At 30.6% G+C, this 17,346-nt stretch overlaps 2 protein-coding genes across 4 annotated transcripts in view; one reads left to right on the forward strand and one right to left on the reverse strand.

The window, feature by feature from the left end:
• Nucleotides 1–6,922, forward strand: part of LOC100168708 (glucose dehydrogenase [FAD, quinone]) — a 33,794-nt gene extending 26,872 nt beyond the window's left edge. For all 3 annotated transcript variants that reach the window (XM_001952630.5, XM_003242810.4, XM_016802448.2), the window contains exons 2-3: nt 3,859–5,346; nt 5,492–6,922. In XM_001952630.5, coding sequence (XP_001952665.1) covers nt 3,934–5,346; nt 5,492–5,950 — 1,872 coding nt within the window. In that variant the 5' untranslated portion in view covers nt 3,859–3,933 and the 3' untranslated portion in view covers nt 5,951–6,922. The remainder of the gene's footprint in view (nt 1–3,858; nt 5,347–5,491) is intronic.
• A 313-nt stretch (nt 6,923–7,235) lies between these two features.
• The window catches only part of LOC100166552 (acetylcholine receptor subunit alpha-L1), a 21,842-nt gene continuing 11,731 nt past the window's right edge, over nt 7,236–17,346 (reverse strand). The window contains exons 6-8 of the mRNA XM_008182417.3: nt 16,919–17,080; nt 11,076–11,391; nt 7,236–10,014 (exon numbers count right to left, since the gene is read on the reverse strand). Of these exons, the coding sequence (XP_008180639.2) occupies nt 9,820–10,014; nt 11,076–11,391; nt 16,919–17,080 (673 nt within the window). The 3' untranslated portion in view covers nt 7,236–9,819. The remainder of the gene's footprint in view (nt 10,015–11,075; nt 11,392–16,918; nt 17,081–17,346) is intronic.

The following is a 17,346-nucleotide window of genomic DNA, read 5'->3' on the forward strand; positions in this document are numbered from 1 at the left end:
GTCATTTATTAGTAGTTACTAATTAGGTAATATTTATTAGTTAATAAATCCTTAATGTTATTTTTCAACTAAAATAATATACAATTTTAATTTTTAATACAACTTGAATAAAAATAAAACTGACAATATTTCAGTAAATATTTCTTTTTTTAACTATAATAATATTGGTTTTTGGAATCACTACTCGATTCTCGTAAATTATTGGCTATTTCAGTATTTAAAAATATTCTTATAATTATATTATTTATTTAGATAAATTACCACAGATAACCATTACATTTATTTAAATCAGATAATAAGATGATTTAATTATTTTTATCTAGATAAGATAATTAAAAAAATAATTTTATCTAAATTTATTACCAATATTGGTTATTATTGACAGTCATATTTTTTGATTCGTATACATATTTTTTACATAAGTATTAAATATATTATTTCATATGTTTTAAAAGTTTAAAAATGTATTAGAAATTCTTATTATAGTATAGAAGAGAAGCCGAGTAGGATAGTTATTGATCATTAGGTACAGTTCATATGTCATATTATTAGTTTGAAAAAGAGTGATTTTGTTCAGAGTAAGTACCTATATAGTATTATATACTACTTAATTACTGATAACATATTATCAATTAGTTTTTAGATTCTAAAGGGACAAGAAAATGTAAAAAAAATCGAATAATAGTCACATAAATGTTTTGTTTATAGATATTAATAATTGTTTGTGTTTATAGATTATGTTTATACGGACTAGCGGTGTATTCCGAATTTGTAATGTTTATTTTGATGTTCTAAAATATTACTCAATAGATTTGTGTATTAATGAATTTATAGTAAATAATATGCTAATTCAATACAATATTACACACTAGATTTCGTACGGCTTAAAACCAGTTTGTTTCATTAAATTACAGATCAAATTAAAAGAAGTAGTCAATAATTTTTTTTTTTTTTGATTTGTTTTTTTTAGAAAATAGGTACTTAAAACGATTACATCAACGTGTGTTTAATTTTAATCGATTATGAACGATAAGCAACTAACAAAAAAAAAAAAAAATTACCTTGTTTTATTAAGAATTCAAATTCCAAATACCTGCACGATTCACTAATATTTTGGATTCAAGTAAAAACAGGTGGGCAAGTGGATGTCACTATGCTGTGCAGTAGGTTACAAGTGGGTCACTGTATAATGGATGGTATTAAATTTGAATTCAATGATTTAATATCATTGTATAAGAAAAACGATTCTGAGCGGAGACGGTATGTCAGTCTAGGTATAAGACATATTATATACTTATATCTATGATATTAAAAAAAAAATTAACTATAATATACACAGAAATATCACAACATCCATTAGGTACTTATAACGCGTTATACATCAACAACAAACCGTGGTACTATCATAGATATATAATAGTATACTTTAGAAGTTTCAAGTACCCACGAATAATATTATACAATCATAACAAAATAACTAAAATAGTTATTCTAGGTTTTTTAATATGTAATTTCGTCCAAATAATTTGAACTTAAATTAATATAAAAATAAACTGTGCTTATGTATTTTTTAGATTTTCTGGTAACAGAATTAACTACTTACGTGGAATCTTTTTTTAAATTTTCAATCCTTAGATATAAAAGTTGAACATTTTATGAATTTTTAACTACAAAATAATTATTCAATTTTAAATTTAATAAATTTTTTCAAAATTCGATCTTTAAATGCTTATGAAAAAAAATTGTGCCTATGTATTTTTAATATTTTTCAACTGCTATTGTAACAATATATCAGGATTAAATTTTTACGCTTTTTGGCACAACAGATAAAACTTTATTGATATTTATAGAAAAAAAAAACTAAAAAAATTGAAAACTGACAATGTGTGTAAACAGCTCAAAAAGAGTCAAATTATTTTCAAAATTGTATCGTGTATAGAAAATGCTAATATAAACATTCAGTGGAATTTTCAAGTATTTACAGTCATTCGTTTTTTAATTACAATAAAATAAGAAAATCGTGTGAATATCAAATGTTGTAAAAATATGAATTTCAAACGCTCATAAAAATTTAATTTGACTTGCTTGTAGAAATTTTTTTTTTGAAAAAGGTAGACGAACTTATGAAGAATCTTGCATTACATTTTCAAAATTTAGATTTAAAAAGAAAATTTTTCATGAATTTCTAACTCAAAATAATTTGCAAATTTTCGTCATTTTTACGTATTTTGTCAATATTTGAACTTTAGATGCTTATGAAAAAAAAATTGTGACTATGGATTTTTAAATTTTTGCATCTGCTATTGAATCAATATACTTAGGAGCCTTCTATTAAATTGTCAAGCTTTTTAACCAACAAATAAAATTTTATTGATATTTATAGAAAAAAAACTAAAAAAAAATGGAAACTGAAAATGTCTGTAAAGAGCTCAAAATAAGTCAAAATAGGTATCTGGAAAATGTTATGGTGTATAGAAAATGAAAATATTAACATTCAGTCAAAATTGAATGTATTTACGGTCATTTGTTTAAGAATCGCACCAAAAACCAAAATTAATTTTCTCGAAAACAGGTTTTACGTAAAAATTCCCGTTTTTCCTTGATTTTTCTTTTGTTTTTCACGGCGCTTTTGAAAACTACTGAGAAATTTTTACTTTTGACCCCCCAAAGTACCAACTAGATTCACTTTCCTATCAGAAAAGATAACGTTGAAGAAAATCCAAGCACTTTTACTGTCCTAAAAGGTGATGACAGACACAAAAAAAAAAAAACACATCATTGTAAAATCAATACATTCAGTGGAACACTCAGAATCTAAAAAAAAACAGTGGAACTCGCTTTGGTACTGCAACTAATTTACTATAAGTTGTGGTTATTGTACTTCAGTCCAAAACAATATACATTGTTTAGAATAACAGTATTTAATAGTGTACGGCGTAGAAGCTTACACACAACCATTAAGGAAATAAAAATAACTATAAATGCAATATTCTCTATTAAAAAAAAAGTCGTATTTTAAACATAATATGTATTGGATAAACATTTAAAAAATTGAATATTATTCTTGTTTGGGATATTATTTAAAGAAATTACAGGTACCAACATAATATACTGTATTAAACTAATATTATAATAAAATCGCAACATTTTACGAAAAGTATAAACAAACTATTTGAGGTTCAAATTATTTTGCTATTTTAGGTATAATGTTATGAAACAATTATATTTTAATTGTTCGAAAAAGGATTCAACCTTAACATGTCAAATTGTATATTACAGAATCTTTCATTTTGACATGTTAATCATAACTATGTATAGTAAATTTTTTATTAATTCGTAAACACTCGAATGATCTTAACTTTCATTTGCAAACCATTTTAATTTATTTTTTCTTATATTTAGGTTTTTATTAACAAGTTAATATGAATCAAATTAATTAACTTAAAATTTATTGAATGTGCGTATTTTTTTGTCCTAAAGGTTATATTGATTTAATGTTGGATTTCTACGTGTAGTACAAATTATTAGTAGGCTGTAGCGTATCTCGAAGGTTGAAAGTGGTTAATTATCATTAAAAGTATATATTTAAATAATCTACTGATACGAAGTAACTAATCATAATTAGTTAATTTCATTAACACACCATGAAAATACTCCTTAATGTCCTCAAATGAACAATTTGTATTTCCAATAATTAACGTTCTTGGTCATTTTACTACCTATGTACTTAACGCACGCATATATTGTAATATTGGGTAAATTTATGTATAGGTATCTGGTATAGTCTATTATAATAATATAATATTATTCGCATTATTTTCATTTTCATTATACTCATATAATTACGTGTACTTCCAGGGCGACATTTTACCTTGAATGACTTACAGACCAAATCATTATATTATACGCACGGATTGACTCACGACGACAGACATGGAGGTATCGACGTTTTTAGTGTTCACCGCGTGGCTCGCTTCTGTTCAGCAGTGTCTGGCGTTAAATTTAAACGCTCTGTCATACCTTGGTGAACGTTACCGCACAAATCTCATACAATTTCGAGAAGACCCGTTGTTCGGTTATAAACCGATACTCGACGAATACGACTTTATCGTGGTTGGGTCGGGAGCCTCAGGTGCTACGGTTGCCAGGAGGCTGGCCGAAGTACCCGAATGGAAAATATTACTGCTCGAGGCGGGCAAACAAGAATCGATTGCCACTTCAGTGCCAGCTATAGCCCATTATTTTCAATTCACAGACTTCAACTGGGCTTTTAAAACCGAAGAGGAACCGAACGCCTGTCAAGGCGTCGTAAACAAGAGATGTCTGTGGCCACAGGGTAAAGGTCTCGGCGGCAGTACGATCATCAACAACAACATATACACCCGGGGTAACGTAAGAGACTTCGACCGTTGGGCCGAAGCGGGCAACCCCGGTTGGTCGTACAGAGACGTTTTACCGTATTTTTTGAAAAACGAAGACGTTACTATTCCGGAACTGAAACGATCTCCATACCATGGTGTTGGTGGACCAATGCCGATAAGTTATTCTCCGTTCAAATCGCGACTGGTCGAGGCGTTTCTTGAGTCCGCGCCGCAAGTCGGGTTGAACGTGGTGGACTACAACAACCCGAATAGCCACGTTGGCTTTTCAAGAATCCAAGGCACGATCAACTTCGGTAGACGGGTCACGTCGGCCAGAGCGTATCTTCGAGGAAACCTGACGAACTTGCACATCGTCGACGGAGCATTCGTTACGAAGGTACTGATTGATCCAAATACTAAAGTCGCGTTGGGCGTGGAATTTGAAAAGGATAACAGGAGACGAAGAGCCCAAGCCAGAAAAGAAGTGATTTTGTCGGCAGGCGCTTTCAACACTCCAAAACTCTTGATGCTGTCGGGAATCGGGCCCAAAGAACATCTCGAACCACTGGGAATAAAAACCATAAGCGATCTGCGAGTCGGCGACAACTTACAGGAGCATCCTTCGTACGCGAACTTGGCGTTTACCGTCAATCAAACGGTGGGATTAATACCCGAACGTATATACAAGCAAGGGATACGCGAGCTTTTCAATTACTACGACGGAAATGGCTGGCTCACGACCATGGGCTGCGAAGGACTCGGCTACGTGAAAACCAAATACAACAAGGACCCGGGGGACGTGCCAGACATCGAATACATTTTCGTTCCGATGTCTCTGGCCGGCGAAGAAGGATTGGGAAACAGCTTGTTGAGAAGAAGCATGGGAATACCGGACAGTACTCATTATGATTTGCACAAAGGAATATTCAACAAGGACGGATGGACGATATGGACTATGCTCATGTACCCGGAGAGCACAGGACAAGTACGTCGAATATATTATTATTATTATGAGCTATACGCAAAATCACGCATAATTATTATTCCGAATTATGTCTGTATATAATTTGTATAGTATTGTCTATGCGTTTAAGATACCGTTTTGTTAATTTTTTGTACCGTGATTACAGGTCAGATTGAGGAACGCCAACCCTTATTCGAAACCGTTGATAAGAGCCAACTTTTTCGACGCTCCCGTGGACGTGTTGCGCATCGTGGAGGGAATAAAAATGGTTATAGAACTCAATAAGACACCGGCTTTTCAGAAGTTGGGCTCTACCATGAGCCTGCGAACGATGCCGGGATGCAGACACCTGAGTTACGGATCGGACGCGTACTGGGAATGTTGTGTGAAAAGACTGACCATGCAGATGCATCACCAGTGTTGTACAGCGAAGATGGGACCGTCTTCCGACCGAAACGCAGTGGTCAACTCACAGCTCATGGTCTACGGTGTCTCCAAGTTGAGGGTCATCGACTGTTCGATCATGCCGACGATTACCGGTGCTCACACCGTGGCGCCGGCCTATATGATCGGAGAGAAAGGAGCCGATTTGGTCAAAGCGACTTGGCTGACACCGACGAATTGAGATGTAATATGAATAATATTAGTATGGTAGGCATTATTCATTATCATTATAGTTTCTAACTAAATCAAAAGACTTAAATTAGTTATAGGTTACCAATGTCGAAATCGATCGTATAAGGTTATTGTATTATTAGTGCATATATTATAGTATTATTATTTGCGATTTAAATCAATTTGTATCGTTTGTTTGATTAATATTATAGTACAGAAAGCGTAGTGTATATTATTATTATATTTTATTTCACTGTACTATTACTCGAACTTGAAACATTGGAGTAAAAGGTAACAAACTCCTGATCATTTTATACCTATATTAATTTTTAATATAATAATATTATGTACGTTCTTTTATTTATATTATATTCTTATCTTATACTATATGAATATTGATCGAGTAATAATAATCTATATTAATAGCGATCATCATACATCATAATATTATTTTGATGTGTTTATTTGTATGTAGTTGACGTAAAGAAAAAATAAATATTAAAAGTGTTGCTTTGTTCATAAACATGATGTATTGTACATTTATATTATTATAATTATTGTTGAGCATAATGAAAGTTCTTAAAATAAATTTAAATTAACAATCCAAACACGATATTATTTTAAATGTTAACATAATATTATTACGATTCATTACTAAGATAAGACACAATATATTGTTGAATTTGTATAATACAATATAATATAAATAGTCCGCAATATGGACCATTAAAAAATATTTGTATACATAATAATAATTATATTATATGTATTTAGTTTCTAAATAGTTTGACAATAATAATTATTAGTGACATCGGCATTGTATATAGTGTTAGAAAGTGCTTAATAACAATATTATAGACTGACAATATATTGATCAGAACTTGAATACATGCTAATAATAATAATATAATATTGTACATTCGGATTCAGTATGATGTTATTAACTACAAACGGGAATTAAAATTATAATAGAAAATAAAAATTTGTTTATTTCATATTTCGTAGCGGCAGAACCATCCTGACATCGACCCAACAGTATCATCGAATAAATGTGTAGATATAATACATTACATCCGTTGAACGACGGTAGAAAACATATATAATTTTCAAAGCCAGGTACCTATATATGCAGAATACTGGATTCCGGAGTCTTCGGCAATTCGTTAAGAAAATTAAAGCTAAAACGACTTTATAAGTATACCTACGACAATTTATTATAATAACGTAGGGGTCATGAACGTGTTCTGCGGTTAAACTCGCAGATCTATAGAGCATATTATTATTATATTTTTTTCCACTACTTACACGAGTTCTGTTGTAAAAAAAAAAAGAAAAACCCGTTAAGACATAACATAACTGTATATCTAGCGATCGTGGTCGTCGTTATTATATAATAATATTGTGTCTGAAAAAATCGGTACTGCTTCGTGGGAAGAAACTAGTTAGAAGGTCAGCATAGAATAATCGCGTATAATAGCGGGCACTCGTTAAAAAATCGTAAAACGGCGACGACGAAGTTATTTTCTTAAAACAGATTTAAATTGATAACGGACGGCCCGAAGCTTATTCGCAATAATAATACTATGCAAATCGATCGAATGAGCGCACACGGTTAACATGTAGATATTAGGTATATTGTTTTTGTCTATTTATCCTGGTAGGATAAGTCAGTATTATAATATTATCGTATACGGTTTAATTATTAACGATAATTTATTGATAATGCAAATTATTCATCATGACCTTTCGCCTTACCACGATTATAACGTTTTTATTTTTAAGTAGATAATTGTGACAAAATTAGCATATAAAATACGCATTTTAGCTATTTTAACATAAATATGTTTTTGGGCTGGCTACGACTTTTTTTCTGACAGATTTTCACGGGGCCGATTTTCGTAACACGTATAACGTTTATTATTGTTCCCTCCCCCTCAAAAGCATACTTATGATTCATAGATTTTCCTTGCATGAGAAAAACACAGAGTAGCGTGCAACGTTGTTATCCTTTGTTTTATTACAAACAAATTGTGTCGAAATTAAAACTTACATTTGGCATATTAGACTTTGGTTTTAATCTCCAAAAAAAAATCGCTGCTACCTTATTGTTGAAAAATTTTAAATAAACGTTTATATATGACCACTAGGTACCTTATCATTGCAGAAATTATGAGAAAAAGTTTTATGTGGGCTGGAGGAAGGAGCGGAGCTCATTTAGTAAGGTGGTTTAAAAGATGATCCGATTGGGAAAACACTGTTATAGGCATATCGCGTTTACGATCGGAGGATCGCATCGAAAAAAAAAATTAAAGCCGTGGAACCAAAATAATATACGATGGTGAGAAGTTGCAAAGGATAGGGAAAGATGGCGGCAAGAAAGGAGCCACTATCTATAACGGTGGTGTCTACATTTTTTAAACATCCCGAGAAAACGATTTCGCGTTAAACTTATAGCTAGTAATAATAAGCTAGCTGGTAATTACGTAAACTATGTTTTATTTTAAATAGATATTTTTTATTGATGTCTCCAAGAGAGCTTATCCACTTGGACTCATCTTTAAACGCGAGTGTGTGTGGGAAAAAAAAATTTAATTATAAAAATTAGTATAATAATAATAATATCTTTAATTAAAAAAGATAAATTAAAATACAAATCATTCGAGTTTCGCATGTTTGTGACGTTAATACGACATGATCGGGTATTCTGGTTCATAAATATTACTTACATATTATAATTATTACGAGATGTCTGTGATTCTGATAATAATTTTAAAAAAAATTAAGACAGATAATATAAGACGTAATATTTTGGACTTAATAGAATAAAAAATTAAATGGACAAAGAAAGTCGTGTTAATACATATATCAAAATTTAATTTTGTACTAAATATTTATTCGGCACGAGTGCCAAATTTCAGCAAATATTGAAGCGGTTATAGTTAAATCGATGAATTTTATTGTTATACCTACGTTTTGCGCGCAATTTATAAATATTACTTCACACCATGAAACGTATACGTAGTGATAATATTATTATAATATCATTTTTTTTTGCAAGTGTTATTCATTTTTAATTTCAAGCGCATCGTTTAAGCTTTGTTATTATAAAAAAATGAAACGTTAATATACGTACTTATACAACCTGTTGAAATCATAAATAATTGTTTGCGAATAGTTCACATAAATATTACAACTATAATACCTACCTACCTATATCATATAGTTCATAAAAAGTATTTCTTTGTGTTTTGCATAATATGGTTAGGTACCTGGAAATAACAATTTCTTGTTGCGTACAACGTGTACATTATTATTAATACTTACGACGATTGTATTTTATTTTATGTACAACAATTACATGGAAATATTTTTAAAAACCTGTCAGTATATTATTATAATATTATATTATTAGCTTAAACAAACAAGTTATTGTCTACTATATAATAATATTACTACAAACGTTTTAAAAAATAGATAACAAAACCAATACGAAAATGTGAGATTGAATTTAAAAAAAAAAATGAACGAATTGTTTTTTTTTTTTAATCTAAATGTAATGTTGTGAATTTTTAGTACCTATAAGTACTATGCTATTAAAAAGCGTTTAATGATTTATTTATTTTAAAACACCATTCATTATAACATAATATTCCGACAACTTAAATTGGTGCAAAATATAATAATACTTAACGGTAAAAAATCCATAACCTAAAACTTCTGAGACATTTTAGCAATAATGTTGTAACGATATTGACGACTCGTTAAAATAATATTACTATCAACCGTTTAACGTCGAGGTCCATCACTGCAACTGTATTTCACGCTTTGATCATTTTTTCGCTTGTACGTGAAAATTATAACCTAATGTCATACGACGGACTATTCCAAATCGGACGTCGGGGAAAATTGCTTTCTAGCGATGAACGACAGGTCCCGGTCGATTGGCTTCGTGTCATCGTAGAGCGCTGGCGCTTCGCACAGGATGAGAATTGTGCCCATAATGGACGCGACCGTGAATATCCACAAGAATAGTCTGTCGAGCACCATAGCCACGAAGCCCCAGTCTTGATCTTCCTGTAAGTGGTTGTTAACGGATTAATTTTTTTGGCGTTTTAAACGAACCTAGGTTATCTTATTAATCGTTCTATGGTAATGGTATGTACTACCTATGAGTAAATATTAGTACGTATAGATAATTATTTGTTCACCTTTTATCGTATCTAGATAAATAGTTACAAAGTATCTAATCATAAGATCATCTTAGATAATTGTTTTACTTATCTAAATAAATTCATCTAGATAAATTTTTTATTGATAAAAATCGCGAAATTGTACTAAATTTTTAAATATTTATACAGATTCTCAAACAAAGTTTTTGATTTATAAATAATGTAATTATTTATAAACCTAAAATATACCAAAATGTATAACCATTTAAAAAATAATTGTATCTTTTTTTATCTAGATAAATATTAGTTAAGTAATCTTTTATCACTATCTAGATACATTTGAGTTGTATTATCTTTATCTTTATCTAGATAAAAAAAATACTTATCTAATCCAAACACTGCATATATATATTATTATATAGTATTTGCGCTAACCTTACCTGAGGTAGCTGCCGGTCACACCGGTGGAATACCTATCCGGGATATTTGTGGATCTATACGATTTATTTCCTATTGTATCGTTTTGGCGTTTATGCCTTTCACCGGTATTCATAACGCGACTCGACTATGGTAATACATCTATGGTATATAACCGTATTGTGTTCGTTCTGGCGCTGCAAGTGGGACTGTATGAAATTGACGGTGTACAGACTAATAATAATGTGTCACGGTGAAAAAAGTTTAGAAACCACTAACCTAGTCGTTCTGAGTGACAACTCGTATCGGTCGCTGATAAGTATGATAATAGATTTATCGAAAGTTCGACTTATAGACCTTTCTAGATATCGAGGTTCTATACATTATTAATATCTGAAACAGAGCTCATACCTGCGTAGTACCTATCCGGGATTTTTCCGGTTATTGGAACGATACGATTTATTTTTTTTCGTATCATTTTGGCGCTTATGTCTTTCACTGATATCCATAACGCGACATAACTATGGTTATAAATCTATGGTATATTACCGTGTTGTATTCGTCCTGGCGCTGCAAGTGGTGCTGAATGAACTTAACGTTGTGTATGGCCTTCTCCAGCTCGAACGGATACTTCTTCCTGATGGCGGCCGGCACTTCGTTGAGCGTGTCGTCGATGGACGCCACGGCCGCGTTCACCAGCCGGCTGGCCGCTCCGGCCGCGGCCGCCGTTCCGTTGCAACCGGTCCGGCCGGCGGCCGCCACGTAACGGCGCAGCGAGTCGGTGGGTGATCCGTGGCCGGCGGGCGGCGAAGCGACCGGCGCCGGAGGAACGTTCAGCGTGGCACCCACACTGGCCGCGTTCAACCTGTGCGGGAGAACAAAAGAAAATCCGTCAGGTGGCGCCCCGCGGTCTACGCTATCTGGACGATTTCCGTTTCCGCCTTCCGGTGACGGTAAAAAAAACCACACAAAAAAAAATCTAATTTCGTTTCCACCAAATGCAATTAAAAAAAAAAAAAAACGTTCGATTTCATGGTTTCCGGCATAATAATTCTTATACAATTATATTTCACCCACAGTTGTATCGTTCAAATTTTAAATATCAGATAGAGCATAGGTAATATAAAAGATCGGTACTATTGTTATGTCACCGCTGATAGTGTCCAATGAGCGTAATCGCTATTACCATTACTATATTGTCATGAAGAAGCCAATTAGGGTTGTCGAACTCTCGAACACCATGAACTTTGATAAACTCAAGTAGCTTGAAGTTCGTTTTGTACATACTCAAATACTTTGAACTGCAGTTCGATAAATAAGGTTGAAGATCATAATAAAATAATAATTTAAAAATATTAGGTAATATAATCATGTCGCTATATCCGATTAAAATCATAAATGCTAGAAAAGTTCAAAAAAATTCTAGTGACTAATAGATTTGAGTTTGATTTTGTAAACATTAAAGTTCGACTGATCACTTCGATATAATATTATGAATTATGATAGAGTATAGCAGAACAATACATTGTTTAAACAGTATCGCGGTGATTTATTAGAAAAAATCAAAAATCCAACTTAAAACTATCCAATGTTAATATATATTCATACCACTTTTACTGGTCAAAGATTTCCGTTGTTATTTCAAGAGATGAACAGTTTAAAAATAAGAACTCAAAATTAATTTTTAACACGATATTATACAGTGTTGTATTGATGGACACGACTTCTTAATATGGTTTGCATCAATTTTAATTTAAGCAAAAACAAATTTTTTTTAAACATTTGTGGAAACGAAAGATCCATGGGTGCACGAAACAAGTTTTAAAACAAAAATACCAACACACTTTTTTTCAATTAAGGTGAGTCAACGCTAGCTATTAATCGTAAACGTCAATTGCTGTGATTTTATCGGAAAAAAAAAACTTTCAAACACACTGTTCGATGTATTTATTACGGAACTAAGGTATCTTTATGTTTTTTATAACGGTGACGGTGTTTGTCGTTATTTTTTTTCACGATTATCCAATTTTCATAATTTGGACGAAATTTTTAAGTTAAGACGATCGGAGGAGTGAACTAAAAATTTTTTGGGGTACCACTTACCATTATGGCAGACACCAAATTTTTAACACGATATTATACAGTGTTGTATTGATGGACACGACTTCTTAATATGGTTTGCATCAATTTTAATTTAAGCAAAAACAAATTTTTTTTAAACATTTGTGGAAACGAAAGATCCATGGGTGCACGAAACAAGTTTTAAAACAAAAATACCAACACACTTTTTTTCAATTAAGGTGAGTCAACGCTAGCTATTAATCGTAAACGTCAATTGCTGTGATTTTATCGGAAAAAAAAAACTTTCAAACACACTGTTCGATGTATTTATTACGGAACTAAGGTATCTTTATGTTTTTTATAACGGTGACGGTGTTTGTCGTTATTTTTTTTCACGATTATCCAATTTTCATAATTTGGACGAAATTTTTAAGTTAAGACGATCGGAGGAGTGAACTAAACATTTTTTGGGGTACCACTTACCATTATGGCAGACACCAAGTTAAGGTCGGGATCAAAACAACTGGTAAAAAAAAATCCTAATTGCGGTCCATAAGTTGCTGTTTATATATTCTTTTTAATTATTATATTTATGAATTGTAGTTAAAAAAATTAAACAATTGAACAATTTCAGTATGGTAATATTATTATTAGGTACCTCTACTCAAAAATGTTTGAATTTGCATACTATTTTTTGTAACTAATTTATTAAACTATTAAAATATTTGTAAGTAAAGGACTGATATTAAAAAAGTGGCTAGACTGTTGTCATGTAGACTTGATGCTGAATTCAAATCTGTTTTTGGAATTCTTATCGCTTTACTATATTATCCAGAAATTTTACTAATAGACCGGCTCTCTTCATGGTCCACCGTATCGAGATAGGTATCAATTTTTGGTTACTGAGTTACTCTGATACGATACAAAATATAATACATTTGTATACTAAATGATAGCTGCATTACCATGTCTGTAGGTGACTACCAATATATTTAGCATATGATGGGCCAGTCTGTGAGTAAAAGGTCTATGACTATATCAATCAAACTGATTGAAGAAAGATGGGTATTATAGCTCAATTTCGACAGGTATCAAGTTGCCTTTACCTTTCCAACCACCGTTTCAAATTCAGTAAAATTAATCAAAATCTGTTCAAACAATAAATGTGTTAACATTTTACACGCTTTTGTATTATTAAATCAATATTTAGTAATAATATATTTTTATATTTCAGGTGATAACTCTTCCACTGTTTTCACACCATCATCGTCAGACCGAAACTGCACTACTCCTAACACGAATCCAAATGTATCAGGTTCCAATGGTAATGTTCTAATATATTATGCATATTTATTGTCAACCTTTTCTAATATAAATCATTACTTTTATTGTTTATAATTCAGATACATTGAAAAAAATTTTAAGTGTGATTTTAAAAATTAAATATGACATTGAGAACCTAACGCATAACCATAATAGAATAGATAAAATGTTAAGTGATGTATTAACAAATGAAAGAAGTGTTCAAGAGGATTCAATAACTGTAAATTATGAAAATGATTATAGTGTAATGTTGCCATTGCACAACGAAGATGCACTAATTGAATTTGAAAATAAATTAGTTAACAAATCGTTCAGATTAAATGTTGTAAGTTATTCTTTATAATGGTATATATTTAAATCATACATGAATATGCAAGCTCCATTATATGTATATATTATACATATTAATAACAACTAAACAATTTTAAACATATGAATATTGATTTCAGGTTAATGGTCTAAAACGTTTAGTGAAAAATTCCTTAGCATCTACTATAAGACAAATAGTAAGAACCATCTTTGATGATGAGCTATTGCAAAATTATAGTTATGTGAGTCAAAAAAAGAAGAAAATATTTTCATCCTTGGCGTCATGTGCTATTATTTTTGGTAAGACAAAAACAATTGTATGAAAATTTATTTATTTATGTTTATTTGAAATTCCCAGTGGTTACATTACCTATATTATGTAAATGATCATGGCCCTTTTGTATCTATATTGGGAATCTTAAGTTATAGCACTTTAAACTAAGTATATCAGGCGGCAATACAAGGGGGAGGGGCTATGGGGAACTAAGCTTAAAAATATTTCACTCTTGCATACTTAATTAATAACTATATAATATTATATGCAATAAAAGGTAATTTTTTAAAATTTTTTTAAATTTTGTTATTAATATTATTTTATAATGTGCATGTATGATGAATATTTTATTATTTTACTATAAAAACCTAAACTTTATGCCAATATGGCTGTGCTTTTATGCACTTAAAGTACATTTTTTCCTTTAGCCCTTCCTTTTTTTTCATTTATAAATCCGCTTTAGACCCTGATAGTTATAATATTTAATGCTAAAGAGTAATAAGTAATAACTAATAATAATAATATTTTGTAATAATGAATAGAGATTTTACATTACTATATATTATATAGTAATATTATATAGTGACAAGTAATTAATGAAAAAGTTATACATACCGTATAATATTTCTATATTCTATTTTAATTTATTGCTTTACATTTTAACAAATTTTATAAAATAAAAAATATATATGAACTAAGCATTAATGCAATTAAAAATATTTAAATATAAACCTAACTTATACTCTGCCGAGAGAATTTGGTCACTGCGTGTATACCACTATAAACTAGGAGTAGGATGTTAGGTTAATGTGGCAGGGTATACAACATATTGGACTGTACGCAACCACATTCCCTGAGTAAATTGAGTACAGACTATTATAATACAATATTACATTTTTATAATGTACGTTTAAGAATTAAATGTACATTAGAAATCTATAACTACTTCTTACATATTGTAATATTGCATATTAATTAAAATAATTTATTCTTAATTTTTTTTGATTTTAGAAGCTATAAGAAGCATGAAACTTTTTTCAAGATGTTCCCAACTCTAGTATTGAAACGCCTACCAAAATTTATATTGCTTGAGCAGCATTTCGCAAAAAAAAAATTAATTAAATACATATATTATATAGTATATATACTTATAATGTGTAGGTTCATGTACATATTGGATTCTAAATAATTTGTCATTATACTTATGAGTTATGAGCATATTATAATAAAGTGTAGTTTGCTCAATTTTGTTTACTCTTAATTTGTTAACTATTAATTTGTTATTTCTCCTGTTTCAAAAAATACTAAATACAATTAAGTTTTTATTTGTATCGCATGATAAACATCCAAGGTATTGAAAAAATGAAATTATAATAATCAATTATTTAAAAAAATGCTCCTACCTGAATATATTTAAAAAATGCTATTACTTTTTGTACAGACATTTTAGACAGTATTTTCAAAACATTTTTTAGCCACTGGTGTAAAATAAAAAAAATGTTTGATTAAAATATAATAATATTATGCATTAAATAATATAATAATAATGGCATTGTTGCCAAAAAATAATACTATAATAATACAATAACATTATTCTACTCAATTTATAATTAAATTATCATCATTAAATAATATTAGTCATTACAAATAAAATGTAATTATAACATTATTATATTATAGTTTTGCTACCTGGGATTTTATTGATTATAAAAATATTTCATGCAAATACGTTATTATTATTATTCTGCGATCATCTTGTACTTGAAATCATTTATCGTAAAATACAACTATTTTTAATGTGAGAACATCTTTATTGGATCAGAATTTAAATAAATAAATTAAATAAACCGGCAATATTTTAAAACATTTGCGTAATAATAATTTGTCGTTCTTGAAAATACCTGTTCGTCGCCGATAGCGTAACTATAATTTTGCATTAAAATGTTTATTAGTGCTATTGCTATATTATTACTGCAAGAAAATTCACTTGTGTTTAGACTACGTAATATCTAAATATGACATTAATTATTAAAAGTAAAATTGAACCATTTTCAGTAAAAATATATTGTTGAATTTATCGTTGAAAGTAAGATTTTTAAAATTCAAGTGAATACGACCACGTCATGTAATGAACTGATACGTGAATGGTGACTGCAACTTGGTTAAGCGCTAATTAGCAAAAAAAATATACGAATATGGACCACATTTAGGACGATAACAATTAATCGACAATTAATATATTACGACCGCAATAATTCGTCCGCCGCAACTGCAACTCAGACACACAGCGACCATATTATTATCACTCGTTAGTCTTATCTAAATTATTATAAACAAATGACGCGAATAACGACCGGTTGACTTCACAAAATAATCGTCTAGTGTGAAATACCACACCACGGTCCCGTGTAACGCATGCGCATACCTGGCCAAGTTAAGGTTTAATTTTTTGCACGTCTTCATCTGCTTCTGTTTCATCGCTGAATCGGCCAACAGCTGTTCGGGCACCCTCATGAGCAACAATTTTGGCAGTGCTCTGATGAACACCGTCCGCATCCACGACGGTATCTTGTGCGTGCTCGGTTGCCTGTAGACATGATAAGAACGATAATTATTGCAACTTGCAAGCGCAATCGACTAAGGAAGACACCATATACCCGCATGCGCAGTTGTCTTCGTCTTACAGACGTACAACTTGACCAATTATACGTGATTGTACTCTGTTATTTTTAAAATTACAGTGAATTGACCGGTGATACATTTAAAGATACGATTATTATCTATAGGGCATCTGGTTGGATTTTGTTGATTATTTTATTTTTAAGTAAGTTACAAGGGCGAACGCAGGGGGGG

The sequence above is a fragment of the Acyrthosiphon pisum genome, chromosome A2 (assembly GCF_005508785.2).
Source record: "Acyrthosiphon pisum isolate AL4f chromosome A2, pea_aphid_22Mar2018_4r6ur, whole genome shotgun sequence".
Lineage (NCBI taxonomy): Eukaryota > Metazoa > Arthropoda > Insecta > Hemiptera > Aphididae > Acyrthosiphon > Acyrthosiphon pisum.